Source organism: Elaeis guineensis, chromosome 4 (genome assembly GCF_000442705.2).
Source record: "Elaeis guineensis isolate ETL-2024a chromosome 4, EG11, whole genome shotgun sequence".
NCBI classification, from domain to species: domain Eukaryota; kingdom Viridiplantae; phylum Streptophyta; class Magnoliopsida; order Arecales; family Arecaceae; genus Elaeis; species Elaeis guineensis.
In genome coordinates, this window is record NC_025996.2 from 135,645,672 (window position 1) to 135,673,521 (window position 27,850).

The 27,850-nt window shown below is 38.5% G+C and overlaps 3 protein-coding genes across 6 annotated transcripts; 2 read left to right on the forward strand and 1 right to left on the reverse strand.

Annotated features, from left to right (window-relative positions):
* Positions 1-496: 496 nt before the first annotated feature.
* Positions 497-5,100, forward strand: LOC105042564 (uncharacterized). Of its 2 annotated transcripts, none has more exons than XM_010919845.3 (4): positions 497-710; positions 3,599-3,683; positions 4,285-4,401; positions 4,482-5,100. In XM_010919845.3, the coding sequence occupies exons 2-4, from the start codon at positions 3,611-3,613 to the stop codon at positions 4,622-4,624; spliced, it is 333 nt and encodes a 110-aa protein (XP_010918147.1). In that variant the 5' UTR covers positions 497-710; positions 3,599-3,610; the 3' UTR covers positions 4,625-5,100. The 2 variants fall into 2 exon arrangements, with proteins under 2 accessions (XP_010918147.1, XP_010918148.1); XM_010919846.4 differs by having other exon boundaries at positions 3,604-3,683.
* A 3,971-nt stretch (positions 5,101-9,071) lies between these two features.
* Positions 9,072-27,374, forward strand: LOC105042563 (uncharacterized). 2 transcript variants are annotated; one of them, XM_073256827.1, is made up of 3 exons: positions 9,072-9,270; positions 9,348-9,665; positions 27,210-27,374. In XM_073256827.1, exons 1-3 carry the CDS (start codon positions 9,254-9,256, stop codon positions 27,235-27,237), a joined length of 363 nt encoding a protein of 120 aa, XP_073112928.1. In that variant the 5' UTR covers positions 9,072-9,253; the 3' UTR covers positions 27,238-27,374. The 2 variants fall into 2 exon arrangements, with proteins under 2 accessions (XP_073112928.1, XP_010918146.1); XM_010919844.4 differs by lacking the exon at positions 27,210-27,374 and having other exon boundaries at positions 9,075-9,270; positions 9,348-10,027.
* On the reverse strand, positions 26,181-27,682 carry LOC105042561 (probable esterase PIR7A). Of its 2 annotated transcripts, XM_029263856.2 has the most exons (3): positions 27,227-27,682; positions 26,676-26,810; positions 26,181-26,568 (listed from the first exon to the last, which is right to left on the reverse strand). In XM_029263856.2, the coding sequence occupies exons 1-3, from the start codon at positions 27,680-27,682 to the stop codon at positions 26,269-26,271; spliced, it is 891 nt and encodes a 296-aa protein (XP_029119689.1). In that variant the 3' UTR covers positions 26,181-26,268. The 2 variants fall into 2 exon arrangements, with proteins under 2 accessions (XP_029119689.1, XP_073112927.1); XM_073256826.1 differs by lacking the exon at positions 26,676-26,810.
* Positions 27,683-27,850: the final 168 nt, after the last annotated feature.

The following is a 27,850-nucleotide window of genomic DNA, read 5'->3' on the forward strand; positions in this document are numbered from 1 at the left end:
TTATGATATTTTATATCCATATTATGATATTCTGCATACAAAAAGTCATAATTTTTATCCATAAAATGTCATAATATAACGCAGGATGTCATAATTTTTTCAAAGAAAAGAGGTATTTCATCATTCAAAATTTTTAAATAAAAAAATCGATCTGCAGGTATTAAATACACATAGAAAAATGATTGAAAAAAATATCTCTTTCATATTATAATATTTTAGACCATATTATAACATCCTGGATCATATTATAACATCCTGAATCATATTATGCCACAGAATGTCATAATTTTTTTTAAAAAATAAAAATATTTTTATTATATAAAATTTTTAAATAAAAAATTAGTTTATAAATATTAAATATTTTTAAAAAATAAAAATATTTTTATTATATAAAATTTTTAAATAAAAAATTAATTTATAAATATTAAATATTAAATATTAAATATGTATTGAAAAATTATCGCCAACGGTGGATAAAGAATTCCACGAAAAAGCGAATTTGGAAACAGCACCGTGGATAGGCTGGATTCAGGACAGTCGGTGCGGGTCCGTAGGCCAAATAACGGCGAAAGTTCTAGGCTGCAGTGACGGCCGGGGTGTAAACCGCCACTCCGGCGAGAGCCGTTTGCTTGTCCCCTTCTACTGTTGCAGGCTTTCAGTGACGATTCCATCTTAACCTGGACCGATAATTGTCTCCAGCGGGCGAGAAGGTATCACCTCTGCCTCGCGCTATGTTTCCAAGATTTTGAGATTTTTTTCCGTTCTAAAAAGAAAAATTCTTGGATTTTTTTTTTTTCTTTGTCTTCTGTCTTGTGATTCAGATTTCTGTTGATGGTTTCTAATGTTCTAAAATTTTGGATTACTTGTATATTTATTCTTTTTCCTTCGTTAAAATCTAGAGTTTTTTTCAGTTGCAGCTATGTCTGCCCTTTTTGTTCCTTTTACCTTTTGGTATTGTTTAGTTTTAGATCGCTTTCTCCACCATTCTTCCGTTTGTGCCCTTTTAACCATTCTACCCTAACCCTAATTGTACCTGAAAAGGAACAAGGAAAAAACAAGAATTGTTTTGAATTGGAACTAATTTTACCGGCTAACCGCATGCATGATTTGCCAAAAGTTTTACCAATATATATATTTTTTGAACAATTTGGTTTCAGAATTTTTCCTCATAAGCTGCATTATAGTGTTCCTTAACACCATTGGTATATGGTAAGGTTGCTAACCTTGAAGGAAATGAAATGATCTCAAATACAAAATGAGTGCGGAAGACTTACTTGGATGGTTGAGTAAGTTAGAGGTTGAAATAGGATACAATTATAAGATCCAATATTTTTGAGCATTTGAAGAGCTGTTTGGAGTGCCGAAAGGGGTCTATACTATGACATATGCTTGATGGATGTTGAGCAGTTTCCATTTCTTGAGGATATTGTTAGTCTGGCAATGAATACTGATTGAGGCCAACAGATGATATTAAGTCAGGGAGGGTGAGTAATAGGTGACTGACTGGTCAAAAGGTTTTTAGAGATCATGAATTCGAAGAGCTCATTATTGTGATCTGTCTGGTGTGTGGGGTGGCACAAGTCTAGAGATTATAATGAAACAGCTGCCATATCATTGTGCGGTTTTGGCAGAAATGGGCTGAAGTTTATAATATTCTTGGTTTGATTATAGATTATGCTTAGAATGCTAAAAAAATTCTAGGAGTTTAGTCTGTGACTGCCAGGGGAATCATCACTTTTGTGGCTTAAACTTATACACTTAGGGGATGTTTGGTTGGGAGGAGTGGAGGTCTGGAATCGGAATCAGAATGGGTGACTTTCATTCCAACCGTTTGGTTGGAAAGAGTCCCATTCCGATTTCGATTCCGGGATGGAATGGGAATGGATCAATCTATATAGAACTCAATCCCCACTCTCCTCTATGGATTCAATTTTCTATTCCAATTCCGATTCCGATTCCGGTCACGAACCAAATGCTTCGGGGGATTTGGTCATTCCGATTCCGCTTCCAAGCTATTCCGATTCTCATTTCCATTATAATTTCGGTTACGAACCAAACGCCCCCTTATGTTTTCTTGCAAAGTTAAGGAAAAAGTCAACAACATACTGTATTTATTTACTGGGAAAATTTTGAGGGGACCATTTCAATCATTTGCAGTCATCCAAACAACTTATCATACCTTTGAACTTGTTGGAATTCCAACTAATTTGCTTCTTTACATACATGTCCTGTGCAACTTTCAAGTCAGCAACCCTAGAAACTAGAAGGAAAAAGAAGAAAAATTGTGAGGAGGAGGGAGATAGAATTAATGTTCACATCCTTTTAAATTTAACAGCTTTTATTTAGTTTTCTTAACTGGCTTGACAATTCAATGTCATAAAACTATCACTCTTCGACATTGTCCAAACAACATATGGATCATGGTATGGTCCAACATAGCTTGACAATGTTTTGGATCATGGTATGGTCCATCATAGTTTGACAATGTTCTGGATCGATATTTAATAAATGTGAATCCTCAGAATCAGTATTGAATTCCTCTAGCCAAGACAACTTTATGCAATAGAGGGTCTTGCCATTGAACATGAGGGCACTTGGCATACAGTTGGCAGATGCCAAGTGCATACTTAGTTAAGTTTCTGAAACTGAGGAGTAACATCCCCGGTCTTTTCAAAGTTGGAAGGAGCTTAGATGAGGGAAGCAAGTGTGGTATAGGAAACGGCGTATATGTTTGCAAGGACATATTTTAAGATCAGGTTATAACCTGATGCATCGAAAGGGGATTTCAGATTTGGTTAGTCGCGGCATTGACTAATCATGACAGATTTTATTACAGGCTTGTATACTTCACAAGATCCAAAGAGCACCCCTTGAACTTCTACTTCATCTTGAAGGATCTCTTTTAGCCAAGGGGGGCATGGTTAAGGACAAAAATGAACTAAAACCACACACTGTAGTTATATGGCTTTATTTCTTCTTATATTCATATTTTAAGGTTGCTGGTAAATTTATTGTTAAGTATAATTTGGTTCTGCCCATCAAGTTTAGGCTGTGGGTTCTTTTTCTGTTCAGTGGTGCCTAAAGTTTAGCTATTTAGGTAAAATCTTCACACAAGAAAACTTGCATCTTGTTTTCTCTTTTGCACCAAATATTTGATAATATGAGTGCATCTTCATTTAATATTTATATGCCTGTAATAGAATTAGGAATGATTGTAAGCTGAAGCATGATAGCTGTTGGTGATCTTCTAGGAGAAAGCGTAGGATAACTTGAAATGAAATTAATATGGATGCCTATATATAGAGAAGGTGTTAGAGTTGCATGAGCCATGCTGGATGGTGGACTTTGCTGCATTATATTCATCTGTATTTTTGGGACAAGTTTCCTTCTTGCATATGAGTGCTCATTTGTTATTTTAACAAATTTTTACTTTTAACTCCATAAAGATCAGGGACTGGTATTTCCAAAACCATCATCATTTTGTAAGAGCTCAAAGGAACTGCTCATTTTATCTTCATCCATTCTCATTTGGGCTCGAGTCAATTGGATGGCTGGTCTTGGTTTATCACCATTCTTCTGACTCCTTACTATTTTGTAGGATAGTTCTTTCATGTACCATTATAGCCAAACTCTGTTCCACAAGGAGGGCTGGGATGCTGTCCTCTTGCCACCATGGCGCACTGGTACATACTTCTCTGAAGAAATGAGCAAGTTTAAATTATCGAGAAAAATATGGCATGATAGAAAGTGCTATGGTTTTCGGTTTGCTATTCAAAGTTATTATCCGTAGTTCAGAATATGCTATCTGACGATTCGACATGGAAGGTTTTTTAGTCGCTTGAGATCGATATCCTCTCTTTTTTCCCTCCAAATGCTCTTATATGGTAGCCTTTGTATTTTCCCTTTCATTGACTCCTGTAGTCTCTTTTTCTTCCAATGAAAAAAAAGGTCAACTAAAACATTACTTCAAAGGAGAATAAGCATATAGCATTGAGATATCCATGTTTTGCTTCTGTCTTCTGTATCAAGTTGGCATCTTTTAGGATGTCAAGTTTTCATATAATTTATGTTATATTTATGTATCTGTCAGTTTCTAAAAGTTCGCTGGGCCATCATGTGTTAACATGGAAGTCCAAGTCCAGTCAAGCTGGTTTTGGAACCCAAACCTCTCGAACACAGAAAATCTCAACAATCAGTTGAACCTATTCTTTTAGTTCTAGAGGTGTATTATATCCTTCTGGTTTCTAAAGCGACTGTAATAACATGAATCTCATCTCTTCACAGGGAATAGAACCATGGCCCACTTCTTGGACTTGCAAGCTTTCATTGTCCGTGCTCGCGTACTGAAGCTCTATAGGCAGGCGCTCAGGACTGCTCGACGGGCCCCTATCCATTCTAGAGGTGAAGCTTTTGAGCCCAATCTTTCCTGTTTTTGGTAGTAAAATATGTCTGCAGCTTCTAAGACACTAGAGCATCTGCAGATGAGCTGAGACAGACAATAAGACAGGAGATAGAGAAGAATCGACATTGTGAGGATAGGCAGAAAATCCGCTTCTTGGTTAGTGAAGGATTGCAAAGATTGAAAGGTCTTGATGAAATGCTTGATATGATGGGTCATGGTTAGCTGAGGTGTTTGTTGCTGGTGAGGCATTCTTCTCGTTCCACATGCCTCTTGATTGTATCTTAGGATTGAGGATTCCAAGGTCCTGATATTTTTTCAGCCAGCAGAGGATTGAAGCAAATACCTCAACTTGGATTAGACCTTTTCTTATCAAGCCACTTGGTTTTACTAATTCAAACACTGCCATGCAGCTCTTGAGCATATTGTGCCAAAATACATGCATGAAAAATAGATTTGAGGAATCAAAGCCCAATTGGCACCACTGGATAATGTTGCTATTTGTCAGCTTTTGCTTTGTCATTTGTTTACCCCTTATAATTTTTGTTCATCTAAGAAATTCAAGAATAGCTATTGGATGTATTTCAGAATGCTCATGATCATTTGAGAATGTTTTCCTGGAATGAGGACGATCATGAAAACAAATGGGTCAATTGTTATTCACTCTAGAATACAAATATTCTTTCTGTCTCGCTCATTCATCTACGTTCTCTCAGCACAATGTTTTGTAAGTTTTTGTTTGAGTTATTTCAAAGTCCTTGTATTGTTTACTTATTTCTGTAATTTATTTCACTATTTAAAGATGCATGTGATCATTCAGTAATAGCATATGCCAAAAGTTTTGGCCAATGTTTGAATATTTGGTCAAATCATCAAATAAATATGATCCAGTGAAACATGATGTTTTGCTATTGTTTGAAGCATTATTTTTATGAAATGTTTATGCACATCACATGCATAAAAAGATTATTGAAAATGCATGTAAAAATTATTATTTTATAGCATCATAAAGAAACCATTCATGTTTGTGGTATTTTAAATTTTTCATTATTGTTTTTCTATTATATGCTTGCTAGCTATATAATATGTATAATTTTGTTAAAAGAGTTCAGGTTATATCTTTTATGCGAAAGAAAGATCGATCTTCTTTCGCAACATCAACTATTGTATCCCATCTTGTATGGATCTCAAAACATTTCTATCCTTTTTTTTTCTATTTATCTGCACATATCTCAAACGGACCATGGCACAATCTAAGGATTGATGTGGTAAAAAGTCTGAACCTGCAATGCACAAGAATTCGAGTTGTTACTAGTTTTTTTTTTTTTTTTTTTTTTCTTTTGAGTTTTGTGCATGTACACCCTCCTAAACATTTAAATTTGTGTGAATATTCTTTCAAAATTAATATTTACATATATACCTTCATAAAATATTTATTTTACATAAATATCTTTTTTTCTTATTTTACATATATATCTTTTTTTTTATTTTTTTGCATATGTACCTATATCATTTAATATTGTTAAAAAGTTAATAGTTTAAAATTTAAATGACTAAAATATCCTTATAGGTAGATGTGTAAAAAAAATTATAATAATATATATGCAAATAGTAATTTTACGAAGATATTTATATAAATTTGAATATTTAGAAGAATATACATGCGAAAAGTTCTTACTTAATTTTTATCTATTTAATCTAGATGGATTAGGACCATCTTACTCGACAACATAGTAACATATTATATAATAAAAATTTTTGCATGTATACCCTTCTAAACATCCAAATTTACATGGATATCCTTTCAAAATTGATATTTACATATATATTCTTATAAAATATTTGATTTACATGTATATCTTTTTTTTTATTTTTTGTATATATACTTATGTCATCTAACGCCGTTAAAAAATTAATGGTTTAAAATTTAAATAACTGAAATACCCTTATGGGTATATATGCAAAAAAAAGAATTATAAGGATATATATACAATTAGCAATTTATGAGGGTATATAAATAAATATTAATTTTGAAAGGATATTCATGCAAATTTTGACGTTTAAGAGGGTATACAGGCAAAACTTTTTAATTTAATTTTTTTTCTATTGTCTGTTATTTTAATGAGATGGAAAGAATTTAAACTCATTAATTAATGTCATAGTAAGGATGATTCAAGTACATTAATTTTTATCTATTTCTTCTTTGTTGGATATGATTTTTATTTTTATTTTTATATCATATTAATTTTTATTTCGTATATGATTTATCATGAATGGTTGCTTATTCCATGTCCAGACTTATTAAAATGGAGCAATCGCTTTTCAAGTTGAAGATGAAATTTGGAGATTATTTTAAGAAAATTAAGAATTCTATAAGAATAAAATATTATTTTAGGAGATAAAAACGCTGGTTAGTTGATATTGATCGCTATTCTTACATAGATCTATACGATGATATAGTGCACATATTCAATTTGAAACTTGAAAAGGCCATAAAGATTTGGTCTGTAGTTAGACATTTATCATCTAAGTCTTATATGATTCTACATATAGATCATAAACTAATGAGTTTGTTTGAAGAATATAAAGATTTGATGGAGTGCTTCTTATTTGTCACAAAAGAGAATAATGATATACAGTTTTCTCAATCAACACTAGGTAGCCATGACTAAAGTAGAGGTGAAGTAGCTGCAATAGGGAAGGTTCGAGTGGATAACCAAAAGGAGAACCAAAAATAGAATGAAATTGAGCGTCCAGCTGCATTAGGGACTGATATCTTAGCTATTGCTATTGAGAATCAAGACAATAGATGAACAAAATCTTTAACAAGTGAACCGTCCCTACTATAAACACCAATAAAGAAACAATAGATAAAATTAATGTACTTGAATCACCCTTACTATGATATTAATTAATGTGTTTAAATTCTTTCCATCTCGTTAAAATAACATACAATAGAAAAAAATTAAATTAAAAATTTTTGCCTGTATACCCTTCTGAATGTCAAAATTTGCATGAATACTGTTTCAAAATTAATATTTATTTGTATACCCTCATAAATTACTAATTGCATATATACCCTTATAATTCTTTTTTTGCATACATATCCATAAGGGTATTTCAATTATTTAAATTTTAAATCGTTAATTTTTTAACGGCATTAGATGACGTGTGTGTATATATAAAAAATATAAAAAAATATATATACATGCAAATTAAGTATTTTATAAGGATATACATGTAAATATCAATTTTGAAAGGGTATCCACGCAAATTTGAATGTTTAGAAGGGTATACATGCAAAAATTCTTATATAATATAACAATATAAAAATAATATTATATAATATTTTATATATTAGAATATGATATTATATTTTATTTTTAGATAAGATGGGATAATTATGTCTATCTTATAACAATATGATATTAAAAAAGATAAATTTGAAAACTCTTATTTTCATATAATTTTAGAAAAGATATATTTTTTTCATGATAGGTTTGGTTTTCTATATATTTTTAAGATTTTTTTTGAAAATTTTGAATAAAGCAGAGCTTTCTGTCTTTTATCCATTCAATAGATATAGAGCTTATTATTGTAATTTCAGGCATGTCTTATGTAAATAAAAGTATTTTGAGAATATTCTCAGATAAAGGGTTTGGGAAGGTTTGAAGCAAAAAAAAAAAAAAAAACTTCATGGATCATGCGGGTTAATATACTAATATTTTATATATTAAAATATTATATTATATTTTATTTTTAGATAAGATGGGCGACTATGTCCATCTTATAGCAATATAATATATCTTATATATTTCATAAATATATTTTTGATAAAAAATTTAAAATAAAATATAATAAGATTACAAATTTTTATTGTTATGTAATATTCAAATCCACAACTTTATCTATTATGTGTAAATATACAAACTATCCATCTATTATCAGGTTTAAACACTTTTCTCTTATACATTAGAGAAAATATTAATGGTCGTGATCTGTTTATTTTTTAGATAAAATAATTTTGATCTATTATTTGATAAAAAAATTATTTTATCTATATAAATTAGTAAATAAAATATTTTTATTATTTTAATCATGTATGTTAATTTTTTTTTATTAGAATAAAGAAAAAATTAATAAACCAAAAAAGATGTATTACATGTAAAAAATTTTAATTTAGATTTTTTATATGTATACCCTTTCAAATATTCAAATTTATGCGAATATTCTCATAAAATTATTATTTATATATATCTTTATAAAAAAAAATTTGTACATCTATCTATAAAAATATTTTAGTCATTTTAATTTTAATTTATTAATTTTTAACGATATTAGATATTGTGGGTATATATCTAAAAAAATATTTTATGAAGGTATACAGGTAGATATCAATTTTGAAACGATATTCATATAAATTGAAATATTTAAGAGAGTATGTATATAATTTTTTTTTTTAATAATTGAGCCGTTACTAGCTTGCATGGATAATATATGTGTGAGCCTAGATCAGGTGGTTGTTGATCAAACAAACAAACAAACCAATTTTATAGAATTGGATCTGGATATGGATTCGGATCCATTATCCATAGACTTGATCTCTTTTGTTTTTTGTTTTTTGTTTTTTTTATTTGGACTCTGGCTGCTTTTTAAAGAGTCATCTGTTTGTCACGTGTTCGACCGCGTCTCTCTCCCTCGGCGCAGTCAATTCCACGGGCGGCAGCGCGACGAAATCTTCTAGGTTTCCAGAGTCCTCAGAAAAACCCACTTCCAAATCAAACCAAACCCCTCGCCATCTTCATCCCCTACCCATCCCCTCCTCCCTCCCTCTCTCTAATACATCTTACCGTCATGGCCACCGTCTACCGGTAAGTGCTCTTCTCCTCTTCCTCTCTCTCGCTTTCTCACACGGATGAGGGGTGTTGATGTGGGTGCGGGTCCGCAGGTGCGCGGAGTGCAGGGCGGACCTGAATCTGAGCACCGCCCACCTCTTCCCGCCGGACGCCTACTTCGAGGCCGGGAACAAGGGCACGCTCTCCTTCTCCTGGGTGGACGACTCCAAGCTCCGGTTCTCCAAGGAGGACAAGATCCGCCCCTTCTTCGAGACCGTCAACTACTGGGGCATCCAAAGGAAGCGCACCCGCATACAGTGCGACTCCTGCGGCCGCCTCCTCGGCTACGTCTACGACGACGGCCCGCCCCTCATGCGGGGAAACGGCCAGCTCGGCTTCGGCCCCAGCCAGGCCATCCCCCGGTGCCCCAGGTACCGCTTCAAGACCAAGGCCCTCGCTGTTGCTACCTCTTGATGATGATGATCCTGATGATCTCTGGTTGCTTTTTCTGAATTCGATTTGAGCGAGATGAATGGGATTGTTGACTCTTTTGTGATTATTGTGAATATTTTTGTGATATGGCTCATAAAAAGATCGGATTGGATTTCTAGACATGTACTCTCTGACTACTGATAATTTATATGATGCAGGTAATGAAAAGATCGGATTTTTATGAGTGTATTCTGGGATTATCGTGAATGTATGTGATGACGGTGTTGAGAAGTTGGGATTTTTAAAACATCTATTCTGTGATTATTGTGATTTTATATATTGTGGACATTTCAAAAAGAAAGAAAGAAAGAAAAAACATTGGGATGTTATCAGTATAATTCTATTATTTTATTCTCTTTTACTGGATTGTGCTCAATGAATGTGTGCATTCTTTGTTTTTTGATGATTGTGAAAAATTATGATGTGGGTGATGAAAAAGATAGGATTTTTATGTCTATAATCATGGTATGATTTTTGTGCTTTGTGATTTTGTTGTTATATGAAGCTGTATTTCTTAGAGTCAATACAGCAAACAGTTGATGTGCAAGAAAAGAAAGCAACAACAACAAGAGAAAAATGGATTGAAATTCGTCACTTTTCATTACATTTAAACCGAACGTACAACAGAGATATATATAGACTAAAAACATAACTGACAGACTGCAAGAAACTACCCACTAATGCAGAAATTCAGCCACCACAAATAGAAGTTACATAGAAACTACCTAACTACATTAAAAATAACTGTAAATAACTGCCTATGAACTTGGAGAGGGATAACCCCACTACTCACAGGAACTGCTAGCCATGTTTAGCATTCAAACATGTTGCACAACTGCTCATGCAGTTTCTAAGACACATGAACAACACTCTTCCTTGCATTAGGAACTGCAGATTCTGAGTTTCTTCCTCAGAAACTCAAACCTACTGATAGGAAGTAGCTTGGTGAAGATATCAGCCATCTGGTCCTCAGTGCTGCAATGCAGCTGAGTAACTTCACCATTCCTCTGTACCTCCCTTAAGAAAAACAACTTAATGTTGAAATATTTGGTCTTTTCATGAAAAATCGGACTGTGTGAGATAGAAATAGCAGCCTGATTGTCTGCAAATACCTTGGTGCTTCCTTTTTGCTCCATATTCAGATCACACACGACCTTCTTCAACCATAAAGCTTGATTAACTGCAGCTGTTGCAGCTATGAATTCAGCTTCTACGGTTGATTGTGCCACGATCTCTTGTTTCTTGGAACACCATGAGAAAATATCTGAACCAAAAATGAAACAGTACCCTGAGGTACTCTTCATGTCATCTAGGGACCCTGCCCAGTCACTATCAGAATACCCAAGCAGCTTGGAATTTTGATATTTGCTGAACTTGACACCATAGTTAATAGTCCCTTTGATATATCTGACCACTCTTTTTGCAGCCTTTAAGTGCAACTCACTTGCACAATGCACGAACCGAGACAAAACACTCACAGCATACAAGATATCAGGCCTTGTTGCTGTGAGGTACATCAGGCAGCCAATTAAACTTCTGTAGAATGCCTCATCTACTTTCTTAGCTCCATCATCTTTGCAAAGCTTCTCCTTTTGATTCATAGGAGTACTCATGACCTTGCAATCTTCCATGTGGAACTTCTTGAGGATTTCTTTGGCATATTTTCTCTAACAGATGAAATTTCATTATGATTTTGCTTGATCTCCATTCCAAGGAAGTAAGCCATCAATTCGAGATCAGTATCTCAAAAGCCTTCATCATTTCCAGCTTAAATTCATCAATGAGACCTGCATTACTTCCTGTAACCAAGAGATCATCAACATAGAGTGAAATGATAAGAATGTCAGCACCATAATGCTTGACATAGAGAGTAAATTTTGAAAGGCTTTTCTCAAAGCCTAAACTCAGCAGATGCTTATCAATTCTGCTATACCAAGCTTTTGGTACTTGCTTTAAACCGTAGAGAGCCTTCTTGAGCAGATAAACTCTGTTCTCCTATCCTTTTACAGCAAAACCTTAAGATTGCTCGACATAGATCTCTTCTTGCAGAAATCCATTGAGAAATGCCGACTTGACATCCATTTGATACACTTTCCTGCCTTTATGTGCTGCAACAGCAAACAGCAACCTGATTGTGTCAAGTCTAGCTACTGGTGCAAACGTGTCCGAGTAGTCTACACCAAAGATTTGAGCATAGCCTTTCACCACAAGCCTTGCCTTATGTTTGTTGATAGAGCCATCAGCATTCAGCTTGGTTCTAAACACTCATTTAACTCCAATCACTTTTCTGTTCTGTGGTCGATCAACCAGCTTCCAAGTCTTATTTTTTTCGATCATGGATCGCTCCTTCTGCATTGCAGCTATCCATTTTGGGTCCTTTTCTGCCTCCTCATACCCTGCATGTTCACATACTACAATATTGCATCTTTGATAAATATCAGAGAGTAATCTAGTACCTCTGATCAGAGGTTCATCCACCAATTCATTTGAATTCTGCAAAGGATCAGCATTCTGATTCTCCTTTTGATTCTCCCAGCTCCACTGCTCATTCTCCATGAAATGCACGTCTCTACTTATCACCATGTTTTCTATTTGAGGCTGAAACACTTTGTAAGCTTTTGAGATTGTGCTGTAACCTACAAAAATATCAGGAACAGCCTTCTTATCTAGCTCATCATGCTTAACCTGTGGTACATAGGTAAAGCATAAGCAACCAAAGACTTTCAGGAATTGCAGTGAAGGTTTATACCCATGCCATGCCTCAAATGGTGTCTCTGATCATTCACTGTTCTTGTGGGAAGTCTATTTTGAAGAAACATAGCAGTATTTGCTGCTTCTATCCAAAATTTCTTTGGTAACCCTTTCTCATGCAACATACACTGGCTCATCTTCATGATGGATCTGTTCCTCCTTTCACTAACTCCATTTTGTTGTAGAGTATAAGGAGCAGTAAGTTGGTGTTCAATTCCAGCTTCATCATAAAACAGGTTGAATTATTCTGAGGTATACTCCTTGCCATTGTTGGACCTTAGAACTTGAATTTTGCAGCCACTTTGATTCTCAACCTTTGCCTTGAATCTCCAAAACACAGCTGCAACCTCTGATTTGAACTTCAAAAAGAAAATCCAACTCATCCTGGTTAGATCATCAATAAAGACAATGCAATAGAAACTACCTTTGAGTGAAGGTGTTCTCTAAGGTCCTGCTAAGTCTGTATGAACTAACTGCAGCTTTTGAGTAGCTCTCCAAGTTGATTTAGGAAATGGCAATTTGGTTTGCTTGCCATATTGGCAAGCTTGGCAATTTGGTAGCTGCTCTTCGAGATGAGGTAAGTCTTTCACCAATTCTTTCTTCTGCATATACAGTACTCCTTGGTGATGAAAATGGCCTAGCCTCTTGTGCCAAACCTCTGGGTTGCTTTCTGAAGTAGGGAAAGCAGCCTGCTCCTCCATTGGATCGAGGGAGAAGCTTTTGCCTCTCATCTTGACCTTGAACATCTCCTGACCAGCTGCGTCTTTGATGAGACAATGTCTGTCCTCAAAGAGTAATTTGAATCCTTTCTCGATTAGCTGACCAACACTCAACAGATTTTGATCAATATCAGGTACATAGAGAACATCAGGGATAGTTTTTGTACCTGAACAGCTTTCAATTGCTATTGTGCCCTTTCCTTTGACGGCAATATGATCTCCATTGTCAATTCTGACTTTTGTGATTGCTGTCCTCTCTAGCTCTTTGAAAAGCCCTATGTCATGAGTCATGTGATTAGTGCAACCGCTATCAATGAGCCAGCTCTCACTTGAGCTCTTGCTGGCGAAGCATGTTGCCACGAAAAGCTGATTCTCCTCTTCTTGATCTGCAATCTGAGCTTCAGCTCCTTGTTGGTGATTTTTGCCTTTGCAAATCACATCCTCATGGCCTAACTGATTGCATTTACTGCATCTTGCACCGGGTCTTCTCCAGCACTGGTAATGAGGGTGACTTTTGCGACCATAGTGTTGACGTGGAGGGAATTTTTTCTTCTTGCTGCCACCACTGCTGAAGTTGTTGTTTGCAGCAGATTCTCCACTTGCCATTGAGTGTTTCTTACCCTTCTCCATCTTGCCCTTGCCACCATTCTGATGCTTAGCTTGTAATGCTCCTTCAACGGTACCATCTTGCCTCATGAGCCTTCTTTGCTCTTGTGCCTGCAGAGCATTTAACAACTCTGCCAAAGTAATCCTAGACAGATCCTTAGCATTTTCTAAGGAAGAGATGATTGCCTCAAACCTTTCAGGCACTATAACAAGAATTTTTTGAACTATTCTAGAGTCAGAAAGTTCAGAACCTAACAATCTTACCCAGTTGACAATGCTTAGAAGTCTATCAGAATACTCTTTGATTGTTTCTGACTCCTTCATTTTCTGCATCTCGAACTCCCTTATCAAATTCAGCACCTGCATTCCTCTAATCCTTTCATCTCCTTGGTATTCCTCCCTAAGATAGTCCCAGATAGCCTTTGCTGAAGCAAGGTTCATGATTCGGGTGAAGATTGTTGGTGAGACAGCAGCAAACCAGCAGGCCTTTGCCTTCGATTTCTTTGTTTTCTTCTCCTTGTGATTTCTGATTTGAGCCATGGTGGGATTGTTTGGTAGAGGAGGAACCTTGTAATCCTCCTCTACTACTTCCCAAAGGTCCAATGCATGCAACTAAGTCTTCATTCTTACAGCCGACACCTGATAGTTGACTCCATCAAAGACAAGCGGAACAACAGACGAAAAATCAGCTTCCGCTTCCATGGCTTAAAGGTTTTTCACTGAATAGGTTTGGTTTGTGTATAGGTTCACTCGGATACTCTCACAAGGTCACTCACAGATCCCTTAAGAAGGGGGCTCTGATACCAATTGTTGTTATATGAAGTTGTATTTCTTAGAGTCAATACAGCAAACAGTTGGTGTGCAAGAAAAGAAAGCAACAACAACAAGAGAAAAATGGACTGAAATTTGTTACTTTTCATTACATTTAAATCCAACGTACAGCAGAGATATATATATAGACTAAAAGCATAACTGACATACTACAAGAAACTACCCACTAATGCAGAAATTCAGTCATTACAAACAGAAGTCACATAGAAACTACCTAACTACATTAGAAATAACTGTAAATAACTGCCTACAAATAACTGTAAATAATTGCCTACGAACATGGAGAGGGATAATCCCACCGCTCACAGGAGCTCCTAGCCATGTTTAGCATTCACACATGTTGCACAACTGCTCATGCAGTTTCTAAGGCACACGAACAACAGATTTGAATGTGAATTATTGGGTATTGGTGTTCTGACTCATTTGACTTAATGACCACTCTTCTGGTCTGTTTTTTGGGCATTGTCTTCAAGGTAAATGAAGGTGGGTTTTCCTATATTTTCTTATTATTGTTAATTTTTATATTTATATTTGGCTAATAGATGGATTGGACTTTTAAAGAAGAATTGTTGATTTTTGTGTTTGTTTGGTGTAAGCTGGATTAAGGTTATGATAATTGGTTTTATCAGTGGAGTTTTTAGAAATCGCTGATATTGATATGGTTGGTAACAGGAGAGGTTGAAGGCATTGTTTGATCTTTCTTTTTTCTCTCGTCTTTCGTTGGTAACCTTGGCCTTCTTCAATTATATACATCCTTGGTTTGTTTGTGGAGCATAATATATGTTTGTGTCATGGGGGTAGGGAATGCTTTGTCTTCTTCTGTTTTGAACATTTTGAGTTTTAAGGGATGTCTGTTATTGTAACATACATCTGCTTAATTAGTCATTTCTTTTATAGTGTTTATACTTGTAAAAGATAATGTGTTTTTGCATTGTTTACATTTTAGTGTCAAAAACTATATAATGAGCTGTTTGAGATGAAATTCTTGTTTTTCATTTGAATATTTTTTGTTTTTCCTTTTCTATTTGGGGAGGTTCATGTCAAATATTACATCAGTTATCATGGTATGTTCTGTCATTTCTCCTTATAATAAATAATCTTTATGCTACAGTAATTCAAAATTTTGGCAGCGTATTAAATATGGACTAGGTGATGTTTTGTCACTGTGTTAGGATCAATGGATGTTATGTTTATCTTCACCACCATTTTTATACAGTACTATGGGCAAAACTATAAAGCCATTTGACCTACTCAATGAACAAATTCACCACCTAGCTTTTGAAAATAGGTAAAAGTTACAAAATACATCTCGACACTCGACCATGCAAAGTGATCAATGATGTTATAGTAACGTTGTCTTGTTAGCATTTTCCTCATTTAGTTGTACTTAGGTTCCTTCCCACACATTTATTATCTGTCTTTGACCACATGCTATCTCTAGATGTGTCGAACTAGTTCTAAGTAAATGCACACTTAAGTTTGTTTGATAATGATCTTGGTATATGAGACTCAATCTGACTAGTTTTTAATAACAAATTGGAACCAAATTCGTGGGCTTGGAATCCATTTTACATAGATGAGATCGGTAGATTTAACTGGCAAATATTTTTTCTCTGTTTTGATACAAAAATACAAGAAGGAAATAAATATTTTGATGCCCAAATCTCAATATGCTTGAAATCTGGGTATTCTTCAACTCCAATTTTGGAATCATTAAATTGAAAGATGGAATGTGTGAATTACAATAGGAGCTATCTAACCAATTATGGATATAATTGATTTGATAATTTTGTACATGAAAATTCAAGGTTAGTTCTTTTCAAGAGGTATTGAATGTATTTGGGAGGCAAGTGGTTGAGCTGGAAAATTAGGACAGAGATGCCAAGTCTATGGAGTCCTAGGGCTAAGGAGTCTTGAGGTGTGCAGAAAGACTATTCACTTGATTGAGTTTCGCAAAGGAGGATGAAACATAATAGAAACCAAGGTTTTAAATCCATGTCTGGGAGCGGCCTGGTTTCTCCTTTGAATAAGAAGCCCCTCAAGTTGCCCCATCTCGACGGCTGTCCGGTCGAGCATCCCGGTAGATGCACTCTATCTTTTTCTCCTTTTTTTTTTTCCTGTCTTTCTTTCTTCCTTTCTTTATAAAGGATTGACATGCATAATTTGATTGTTTTGCAAGGATTTTGAATTATGGATGACTAATAAGATGGTCTATGATCTTTCTAAAATGAGTTGGGCTTAATAGACTAGAACACAAGTTTAGAGTTAGCTGGCTTTTGGGCTTTTGGTGTTATGCCATTGATTAACAAATGGTAATTGATTGCGCTCTTTTTCCTCAAAAGGTAGTTTAGTTTTCTGGAACCTAAAAGCTTCATGAGGGTATGCTCATGTAGGTCATCTTTAGAGGATTCTTCCTTATGACCATTTTCTATATAAGTAAGAGATGCAATTGAGGCAAGGGGATTAATCTGCTATTAGAGTTTTCATTGTTGCTATTTTTTGTAAAAGGTCTTGGAGTCATCGAACAATGAGTGGACGTTTGTTGCACTTCAAACATTGACTGCTTTGGTGGTGGACTGGGCTACTTCATCCCGTTCTTGTCATTCCAGTTAGGATAGTATAATCTGCCACTTTTCTTGCATACACTGTTACGAAGCGTGGAAAAAAGACAAGGGAGACTTCCAGTTTACTGGACAAGGTTAAGAGAGGACTTAGAATCTTATTTTAGTGTCAGTTTCTGGTTAATTTTTTCTGCTCATTGTCCATCTGAGGTTTCATTTAGGCTATGGTAGTTCCTTAAGGCTTGCCTTTCATTCTTTTGTGCGAAGGGAAAGAGAGGTGCGGGATGGTTTTCCTTATCAATTCCTGCTAGCTGTCTACTGACCGTAAGGAAGCCTAGAAGATAAAGAAGTAGGTCACCTGCTATGTCTTGCATGATAATAAACTGTACAAGCGGTCATGCCCATCTGAGGCAGATTATGTGCTATGGAAGGTCCACGAAGAAATCTGCGGAAACCACTTAGGGGGTAGATCCCTCTCTTACAAAATCCTTTGGTAAGGCTACTAGTGGTTCACTATGCAACAGAATTTAGGTGCTTTCGTCAGAAAATACGATCGGTGCTAGAGAATCTTCAATATTCAACATCAACTGGCAGCACTGCTAACTTCCATCAGCGTCCCGTGGCCATTCGCTCAGTGGAGGATGGATATTCTTGGTCTTTTCCCCTTCGTATCTAGTCAGCACAAGTTCCTACTAGTGGCCATCGACTATTTCACAAAGTGGATCGAGGTTGAGCTTCTAGTTCGTATATCCTAGGCCAAAGTGAAAGATTGGTTTGGAAATCAATCATCTACTGTTATGATCTTTTTCGAGTACTAATCACAGATAACGGTAGGCAGTTTAATGATGTCCGACTTCATGAATTCTACAGAGAATATGGAATAGAGCATCGTTTTACCTCGATTGGCCGTCTGCAGGCGAATGGAGAGGTAGAGGTGACCAACAGAACTCTCCTGCAAGATTTGAAGGCCAGAGTTGACCGAACTGGGGAGTCCTGGACGAATGAACTTCATCATATGCTGTGGGCTTATCGAACCATTCAGAGACTTCCAATGGACGAGACTCCTTTTAGCCTTGCATTTGGAATCGAAACAGTCATCTCTGTGAAATTTAGGCTTCCATCTCTCAAAGTCAAGAAATATAATGAAGATTCCAATTCTATATGGCTCTGAGCCAACCTCGACTTGATCGAAGAAAGCAGGGAGTATGTCGCTGTCAGAATGGTTGTCTATCGTCAGAGGGTGATCAGGTACTACAACGCACGAATCAAAACCAAGGAATTTGGAGTTGGTGACCTGGTACTGTGGCGAGCTAAAGTGTCACAGCCTAAAAAGTTATCATCTAACTGGGAAGGTTCTTATCATGTGGATGAAGTAGTATGTTCGGAGACCTATCGGCTTAAGCAACTCAACGGGACTCCACTCTTCATACCTTGGAATTCTGCCAACTTGCGCATATATCATCAGTGATGTTGTAATGTTGTCATTGTATATCAATACAAATGCTCAGATTCACTAATCCCTGCTTGTTCTTGCATCATAAATGATCTATACTTCTTTTGCTGAGGAATTTCTCTGATTGGAGCTATATCTAACAGATGAGGGCTAACCATAAAGATCCTTGGTGATCAACGACCAACCCTTGGTAACTTAGAGGCGGAGTTAACTTAGAAGACCCCATCAGAGCTCGAATTGCACGAGAAGTGGAGAGAGACCCTAAGGGACCTCTAGAGGGCTAACTTATAAGACCCTCGATCTATAACTTGACGAGCAAAATCTCGACGACTTGGAGGCGGAGCTAACTTACAAGACCCCATTAAAGCCCGAGTCGCACGAGAAGCGGAGGGAGATCCTAGGGGACTTCTAGAGGGCTAACTTATAAGACTCTTAGTTTGTGACTGTGAAATGAGTACACGCTGTCTATGGAGACACACTACCTCTCGCGTGAAGACGAGAAGTGCACACACTGCCTCTCGCACAAAAATGAGAAGTGTATATGCTGCCTCTCGTGTGAAGACAAGAAATACACACACTACCTACAGACATACGCTGCCTCTCACGTGAAAATGAGATGTGCACATGCTGCTCCACTCACAAGATGAGCCAAGCATACGCTGCTTCTCGCATAACAATGGGCACATGCTGCTCCACTCTCAAGACAAGCCGAGCACATATTGCCTCTACCCCACAGGATAGAGCCAAACCGCCGCCCATAGGGCCGAGTCAAGCTGCCGCCTACGGAGTAGAGCTAAGTTGCCGTCTACAGAGTAGGGCCAAAGTATCACTTACTGAGCAAAATCAGCGGCCCTCTGGATGGAGTCACCTTCAACAAGGTTCGTTCGGGGTAATTTTATCTCGAATCGGTACAAGCTTGTTTAAATGCCTAGGATCTTGATTGATCTAGATCGAAACAATTCTAAGGACCTTAGATCGAGGTCAATCTCTGCGTGTTGAGCTAAAATACGCAAACTTGTAGAAAATAAATTTTTATTCATTTTTGATATTTACAAGAAAAAGGATGATGCTTTCAGAGCTACCTTACCAAAAAGATGTTTACAAGAAGAAGGACGATGTTTTCAGCGCCACCTTACAAAAAAAAATTTACAAAGAAAAGGATGGCGTTCTCAGTGCCACATTATATAAAAAGAGAAGATTATATCGGTCCAAAAGTAGATCCTCGCCAGCCAGCAAAACCAGTCTGGAGCTCTCGTCATCATACATGACAGCAACGATCGGATAGCGGACACTCTCTTCGATCCCCAGTTCAAAGATGAGGAAGCTCAGTCCTCATCTGATAAGGAAGCTTCCTCGTCGCTATTCTCATATCGAAAGGAGTGGAGCTTCAAATACGGCATATTTACAGCAGGCGGGTCCTGCAATTCTTGAAACCATCGATAAATCTGCCGACGGCAATGTCAATGACCTCCCTCCTAAACTCTGCAAAGTTCTAGTACTTCTGAATGCAGTAGGTCCGGATGTCAGGACGAATCTGCTCGAACTAGGGGATGCCATAACCCCTGGGCCTTGACGGGGACCGTGAGGTGGAAGGTGCCCAGCAAGAGGAAGATGGACTAGCATTTCTGGCTCTCACCTTTCTCCATGCCTCTCTTATAAAGGCCCACCTCTCCTTTACTCTGGCCTGCACCAATGGCAAAAGAGGATGCAAAAGGGAGTGTGAGGGTGATGCCATCACGGCAGAAGGAAGGAATTTCTGCGAAAGAAGAAGATGAAAGATTGGGTTTCTCCATCCGTTGGTCTTTATTTATAAACACCAAAGCCTACATCAACCGCCAATCGAAAGCTGGAGTGGATACAATTGTCTACCAACTAATAAATTATGTTATCTTCCCATCGTTAAGAATAAATCCCAACAACGCTTCGAGAATCAAAATATGGCAACATGGCATCTGCCCACTGGCCCCACGTCTTTCTTTAGGCGTTATCCTAATGGAAGAGTCAACAGCCACTATTCCCATGACCGCTAGCATTGAAAAAAGGATAGAATGAACGTGCCTCTAAATATTCACTCCAGGTCGATGCATTCAAATAATTACCCCAGATCAGCTGGCGTAGGAAGTTATCTCAAATCAGCATGCACATCACAAATAAAGACAAGGTATGAAAGAAAATTAATTTTATTCATTCAAATTCAAAAAATTTTACAACAACCCCGAGGAATCCAAGGTACAAAAAGAAAAGAAAATAAAAATTTAAGAAGCCGCATTTGGAGCCGAGACACCTGTTGCAGGTTCATCGACTGCAGTAGGGTCCCAAACTTCATCTAAAAATTTTAAATTTAGTTTTAGATATCTAGCGGCGACCTTATCCCGAACTGATTGCCTCTTAAGATTATAAGTATCGGTAGCAAATTCGACATTCTAATCTTGACACTCTGCTGATGCTTGGAAGTCTGCAACGGCTTTGAAGGCGGCCTCCGCTGCATTCTTTTCGGTTGCCCCCAGCTAAGCTTCAAGCTCTTTTATCAATCCTTGTAATCGAGAGTTTTCTTTGGCTGCGATCGCACACCTCTCGAGCTGAGCCTCAAGCCCCTCTATTTTTTCTAACAATCGAGAGTTCTTGACGGTCTCTCTCAATGCCGCTTCAGCATCATCGGCTCTTCTTTCGGTGGTGTCGGCTCTCAGGAGGTCCTCTCCAACCTCCCTTGCTGTCTTGTTCTTGGCATCCCCAAGCATCTCGATGAGCTAGTACTTTTCGCCTCAGTCGAGAGGCACGACAGCTCTCAATGTACCTATTTAAATAATAAAAAAGCTGGTAAGAGGCATTCCTTGTTAGTAAGCACCGTAAACATATATGCAAGATAAATAAAATTGCAGGAGCCCTAACTTACCTAGATGATGCACTCCACGGCTCCTTTTCTTACCTCCTTCCACAGTACATTTAGTAGTTCGTTTGCATTGGTCGAAAGGAGAATCTCAAAGAAAAGCTCGCATGCCAGCTTGTAATCCCTCAAAGTCGAGGCCTCTGAGCATCAAATCGGCCAGTGCAGCTCCAGAATCAAAAACCTTGGGCACGATATCAGAAGTCCTAGCCTCTTTGGTTGGCTCATCTCCTAGGAAAAATTCAATGGCAGGAGGGGTCGGCAAACTCAAAATTACGTCCTCAGGAGCCCAGCTCGTTTGGCTCCTTCGATCTCCATCGGAGGTCGGAGAGGTCGAGCTGACTCTTACCATTCTGAGGTCATTAGCACAGGGAAGTTCAGAACCTCCTGATCCAGAAGCTAGCGGTGCTAGAGGACTTTCGATTCTGATGCAAATGCTCCAGCCGCCTGCAGACTCAGCTGTCCTTTTTCAACAGATCTTTTTATTTGGGTTATTCAGGGAGCCCGCATCTTTTTCCGCGGTCATCTCTGCAACAAAGACAAGTAAGTCATCAGCAAGAGCACAGTGAAAATCAAAGGGTGTAAGACCCTGGCAGTGGGCAGTATGCACCTTAAGGAGGAACCAGACTGATGCCGATGTTTAACAACGTCTGGACTGATAGCAGTTCCTTCAGCTTCGGAATCTTGAAGCCAGCACGGTTGCTAATTTCTATCTCAGGCGTTCGTTCATGAAAGGCTCTTTTAGTGAAGCCTCTTGAGATTCATCCCAAGCGACAAACCTCCAATCCTCGTTAGACGTCTGAGAGACAAAGAGGAATTATGGTTTCCAACCATAAACAATGGTGGGGATCTCCAGTAAAGACAGTGGGAGGACGTCCTTCTTCCTCCACGCATCACGTACCACCAGTCGTGGGACTCTGGATGCCTCTTGAGGTTGAAGAGGGAGTGGAAGAGCGCGATGCTAGGGTCAATCCCCGACCAACATGCATACTATAGTGAAGCCGCAGATATACCGCCACGAGTTCGGGACCACCGAGCATGGTGATATCCCAAGATATTGAAGGATAGTCGTGAAGAAGGGATAAAGAGGAAGCCGCAATCCAGTCCGAAAGTATTCCTCATAGAGACTCATCCGGTCTGAGGGTGAACAGCAAACTCGATCATCTGGCTCCGAAATTTTCAGCTGGAATGTCGAAGGGATTTGAATCTGCTCATGGAGTAGTACTATATCTCTCGTGATCAGTTTGGATCAGAATCCCAGCGATGCTTAGTTATGCTCTCTAGAGGCCATTCTTCTCACTTAGGAAGAAAATCGCGAAAGCGGAAGACAAAGGGCGAAGGAGAACCAGTGGAAGAGAAAAGAAGACAATCGAAAATCTAAAGAGACCTACGTCTGGCTTTGTCTGGGGCTTTAAATAGTCCTAAGTTCAGTAGAGCCTTCAAAGAACACCTCCCATCACAGTATTAATTGTAGGAGGCGTGAATCGATAAGGAGTGAACAGACGCTCGATACGTGGCAACCCTTGACGGCTATTATTTCTGCCATCGATTTGGTAGTTAATGCCAGCGGCAGGCAAATCACATTCTGCGTTACTTTCGAAGAGACGTACGGAGATGTATGATAGTACTAGCCATGCTGGCACGATTCAAATTTCTATTCCTTCAAGGCTTGCATGTAGGTACGGATCATATAGCTCGGATCAGTATCTGCCGCGTGGACATGATTTAAATTTTTATCCTTTCAAGGCTTGCACGATAGGTACAGGTCATATAGTTTGGATCAGTATCTGCCGCACAGATGTGATTCAAACTTTTGTCCTTTCAAGGCCTACGCGACAGGTGCGGGTCATATAGTTCGGATTAAAACTTAGTTCATGATTCGTACTACATTTTATTACTTTAATTACATTTAAACTCTCGAGTTAGCTCGAGATTTAACCATCATGGTCTAAAATTTGCATTCACATATCCAAACACTGGATGTTAATAAAGGTGAATTTTATTCATTTATATCAAAACAATTACAAAGTTCGGATTGCAGAAGGAAAAGAAAAGAGATACAAATTATCACCTCGGAGCTCCACCAATATGGCTTGTTTTCGAACGGCCTCCTTTAGCACCGATAACTTCTTCAGTTTGGATGGCCACGTTGATCTTGTTCGCCTCAGCAGAGTGGCGAGATGTCCTGATGAATTTTTTCACACTATCCACTGTAATGGTGATCAAGCTTTCATCCACAACGTCCGCTTGAAGAAGCCCAATGCTGTCAGCAAGGAGGTGCGCTTGGTCCATTCTTTTACACCTCTCAAAGCCTGCTGAGAATGTCGTCCTGCAGATCTGATTTATAGTCTCAACCTCCTTTTTCGCTAGTCGATCTGTCTTCTTTCGACATGCATGGTCAGAAACTTCTAATCTCTAAATTGACGCCAGAGGTGATCGTGATTTTTTTTTGCCTCCTTTAGTTCCTTCTTCCAATGCTCTGCCTCTGGCGAATCTTCTTGAAGCTCGACGGACGGCTCCAGGGTTGCCTGAACCCTTTCAGAAGCAGAATCTTTCTCCCTCTGAGGTGTTCTCTCGTTGTGACTTTCTTTTTTAGAGGATTGAGCCCTCTTAGCTGAGCTTTCGTTAGGACTCCTTCGAGAATGAGCCTCAGGGGAAGCATGGTCTTGACTTCTTTTCCTTCTGAGTGTCCTCCATAGGCACTCCAGGTCATCCCAAGCACGGTGTCAGTCTCTTTCAGCCCTAGACCTTTGCCTCTCAAGGTCTTTAACTCTTCTTTCAGCCCTCCTTAACTCATCATCTCGATGGTTGATTATCTCTTGGACTTCCCGACGGGCCTCCTTAGAGAAGCTGAGCTCTTTGGCTAATTCACAATTATTTCTTTCTACCTGCTCCAATTGATACTTCAGTAAATCAACCTCTTCCTTTGCCACTGTAAGCTCCAACAATGAGGTGTCTGAAGTAGCACCGATGAAGCTAGCCAAGTAGTGTCCACCTATGCAAAAAAATTTTGCAAACAGGCATCAAAATACTGCATGATACTGGAGATCAATAAAAAGATCCAAAAATTTCTTACATGCACGAGTGATCTCAGGGCACTAGCCATCCGCTCCTGAGCCCTTTGCTCGTCCATATTCAATTTTTCCGTAGGCGACAAAAAGTTCCTCAGAAAATTCACTATCGAATGAAGATTTTTCGTCGGAGACGGGATAGAAGATGTCAGTTCCGAGGGGCCTGCTTGAGAAATGGCGGGAGGAAGATGTCCAGCGAATGTCACCTGCTCCAAAGATTTTTCAGTTTTCGTCACCGCCATTAGAACTCCCTCAGGAAGGATAGTCGTGTCCTCCGCCCATATCACCGTAGTCGAAACTTTTGTAGGGCTACTCATTGCTTCCACCATCTGCGTCCTTTTCGCCGGCATTTTCTCTCATCAAAATTCCTTTTGGTGGATCTTTCCTCATATCCTCTGATGGAGCAATCGCCGGTTCAACAACTGGAGGAAATTTTCATCCCTCGCTGCCGCTGGAGTCGATTCGGTAGCCGAAGCTTGAGCACGATCACCCTCTAGAGCTGAAGGACCAACGGTCGGGGCCCTAGCCTGTTTCTTTTGGGCCAGCATCAGTTCGAGCTTTCTCATGAGTTCTGCGCTCATTTTGCTTCTAAGGGTCACAACAATGGGTTTGGAGCAGAAAAGTCTCGCGATTGCTTTTCCCTAACTAAATGTCTAAGAGCCTGATTTAAAAGGAGAACGAAGATGAAAATAAAAAACTATCGCTTAAGAAATTAAATTTTTGAGAAGACCCACCAGTTTTTGGGGTCCTATCGATTACGATCATTCTCAATGATCATGTTAGGATGATGTCAGCAGCTTTAAATATCGGATGTTCACAAAGGCATGAAAGCGCACATCCTTAGATCCGAAATACGACTTTTGGAATATTCATTTTGCCTGATTCTCAGACTCTAGAGTAGGGGGTAGTGTTACGGTGGTTACTGTGAGTACCTCAGGTCTTCAAGCTGTCATTAGGACTAAAGCATGAAGCTATATGCAAAATAGAGCTACTTATGCCTTGTCTGCTGCATGGTCTATCCGGTACGCCTTATTGTCTCGACGGACAAATGTCTTAGCACGTGGACTGTTCCTGTTATCACAGTCAGTTTACTTTATGATGTGCGCGACAGCTACTCATCCCAAGTGAATAGACTCAGACATAACCGACTCTCCTAATCTTGCGAGAGCAATAGAAAATTGAAATATCTCATCCGTTATAGCATGTTGAACGGTCCTGCAATCTCAGGATCGCACGATCTCACAATTGTTCAACCAGCTATCTATATAAGCAACCAAAACCCCGAGGACCAAGGTAAGTCAATCAATTCCTCTCAGAGAATCTGTTGCTGCTTCTTTGTTCTCTGAATCTAATGTGAATGTTGGAAGATCTTCGCTGAATCAAAAATCTTCAGTTTGAACTTGTTTTGTATGTCACTCCAGCACCACCTTCTCTGCACGAGGCTTACTCACCTTTTCTCCGATCTTAACCAAATCGAGCAGCAACACAATTCAATGATTGATATCATAAAAAAGATACAATCTAAATCCAACCTAGCCATATATGCACCCCAACTGCAACCCATTGATAGCTGATGAGTTTTGCTCGGATGCAGATCACAACGAATTCATTTATTTCTGCAGTTCTAGAATAATGGCAAGCCAAGAAACTACATCTCTACTTGTTATCAAGCCATGTGCACATAAAATTCAATATTCTTCGCAATCTCTGGGAGGAGACTGCATAGTTCCTTGGGCTTTGAAAGCATGACCATATGATCGGCACCTTCAATCTCCTTCACCACCACCCCTGGGCTTCTCTCGGTCATCCAATACTGGAAGTCCGCCATCAACGATCTATCTTCCTTGCTCACAATAAACACTCGGCTCACAGATCCATAGTTCTTCTCTGTGATCATGTCTTCGCTTGTTATTTCATCAAGGAATTGTCTTCCCGGCCTTCCTAGCAAAGTAGCCAGCGTTAAATCCTACAAACAAGGTTAGTATTGTTTGAGAACACCAAACAATTGATTTAAAAAAAGTCATGATGATAAAAGAGAAAAAAAGGAGGTCAAAATTTTGTTGCATATGTCACCTCAGGTGGGCTGAGCTGATACATGGTGGTTGCCATGTACTTAGGGCCGAAAAGGAATGAAGTAAATGGATTTTCAGGATCTTCGTTGACAATAATTTTGGAATCCATAGGTCCGGGTGGATTTCTTCTTGAGTACTGGTTTCACCAAATTGAAAGATAGTTAAGATTCTAATTCTTTCGACATTCTTTTTTCAAAACAATTTTATACAAATCGATGATGCCATTCAATTGCTTGTTTGTCCAAATGATTTGGATGTTCAGATTGACTGGTGATCCAAACTCAAGCTAGCTTTATATAAATTCTCCCCATGAAAGATTTGATTTTTTTCCTTTCTTTTCAACTTGTGGTCCAGCCTTCTACTGAATCCAATTCAATTTCCGATGAATCATGAATCAATCAAAAAAAGAAAAAGAGAACAAAAAAGACAGAAATGGTTTCAGTTTGACCAAACAAACAACCATAAAAATTCAGATTTTTTTTTATTTTTTCTAAACAGAAATTTCTTTTGTCCTACTTTTCATAAACAAAAACAGAGCGAAAGAGAACGTACCTCATGCATGAAGACAGACATGGGAGTGGAGATGCTCGGCATCCAGGCAGAGGCAAAGACCGCGACCGTGATCTTCTCAGGGAATTTTTCCATGGCAAGAGCGAGGTTGAATCCACCAAGGCTGTGGCCAACGAGGACCACCTTCTCATCGGATGGGATCGAAGCCATCGCCTCCATCAATGGCTCTGAGTAGTCGGCAAATCGCCGGAGCTCAACGAGACGCTTGGGGTTGATCCCACTGGCAGCGAGATCAAGCACCGTGACCCGATGCCCGGCCGACCGAAGCAAGGTGGCGAGCTGGTACCAGCACCATGCACCATGGCACATCCCATGAACTAGGATGTAGTGCACCATGGCGCATTCCACACCCATTACTGTTGCTCGAATGTGGCGTCTCTTGCGTCTCCTTGATGCTATATGTAACGACGTTTTTGTTGCTGATTGATGACAATTCATCGGACGGTTGCTAATGGCGTTTCGGAGCAAGTCTCTCTTTTTTATTTTAAAATTGCTTCCAACTTTGATAGGACTGATAATATTCAAAGTTTGCGTTGGGAGAATAAGTTTGCCTTCTGGCGAGGCCGAAGGCGTTGTTGCCGATTAAAAACAATATATTATTACAGG

Coding starts and splice junctions, on each gene's coding strand:
- LOC105042561 (XM_029263856.2), bottom strand. CDS start 27,682: ATGAATTGTCATCAATCAGCAACAAAAACGTCGTTACATATAGCATCA. Junction 26,811..27,226: donor TGTCTGTCTTCATGCATGAG/GTACGTTCTCTT, acceptor TGGTGAAACCAG/TACTCAAGAAGAAATCCACC. Junction 26,569..26,675: donor ATCAGCTCAGCCCACCTGAG/GTGACATATGCA, acceptor CCTTGTTTGTAG/GATTTAACGCTGGCTACTTT.
- LOC105042564 (XM_010919845.3), top strand. CDS start 3,611: ATGTACCATTATAGCCAAACTCTGTTCCACAAGGAGGGCTGGGATGCT. Junction 3,684..4,284: donor CTTGCCACCATGGCGCACTG/GTACATACTTCT, acceptor ATCTCTTCACAG/GGAATAGAACCATGGCCCAC. Junction 4,402..4,481: donor GGCCCCTATCCATTCTAGAG/GTGAAGCTTTTG, acceptor GAGCATCTGCAG/ATGAGCTGAGACAGACAATA.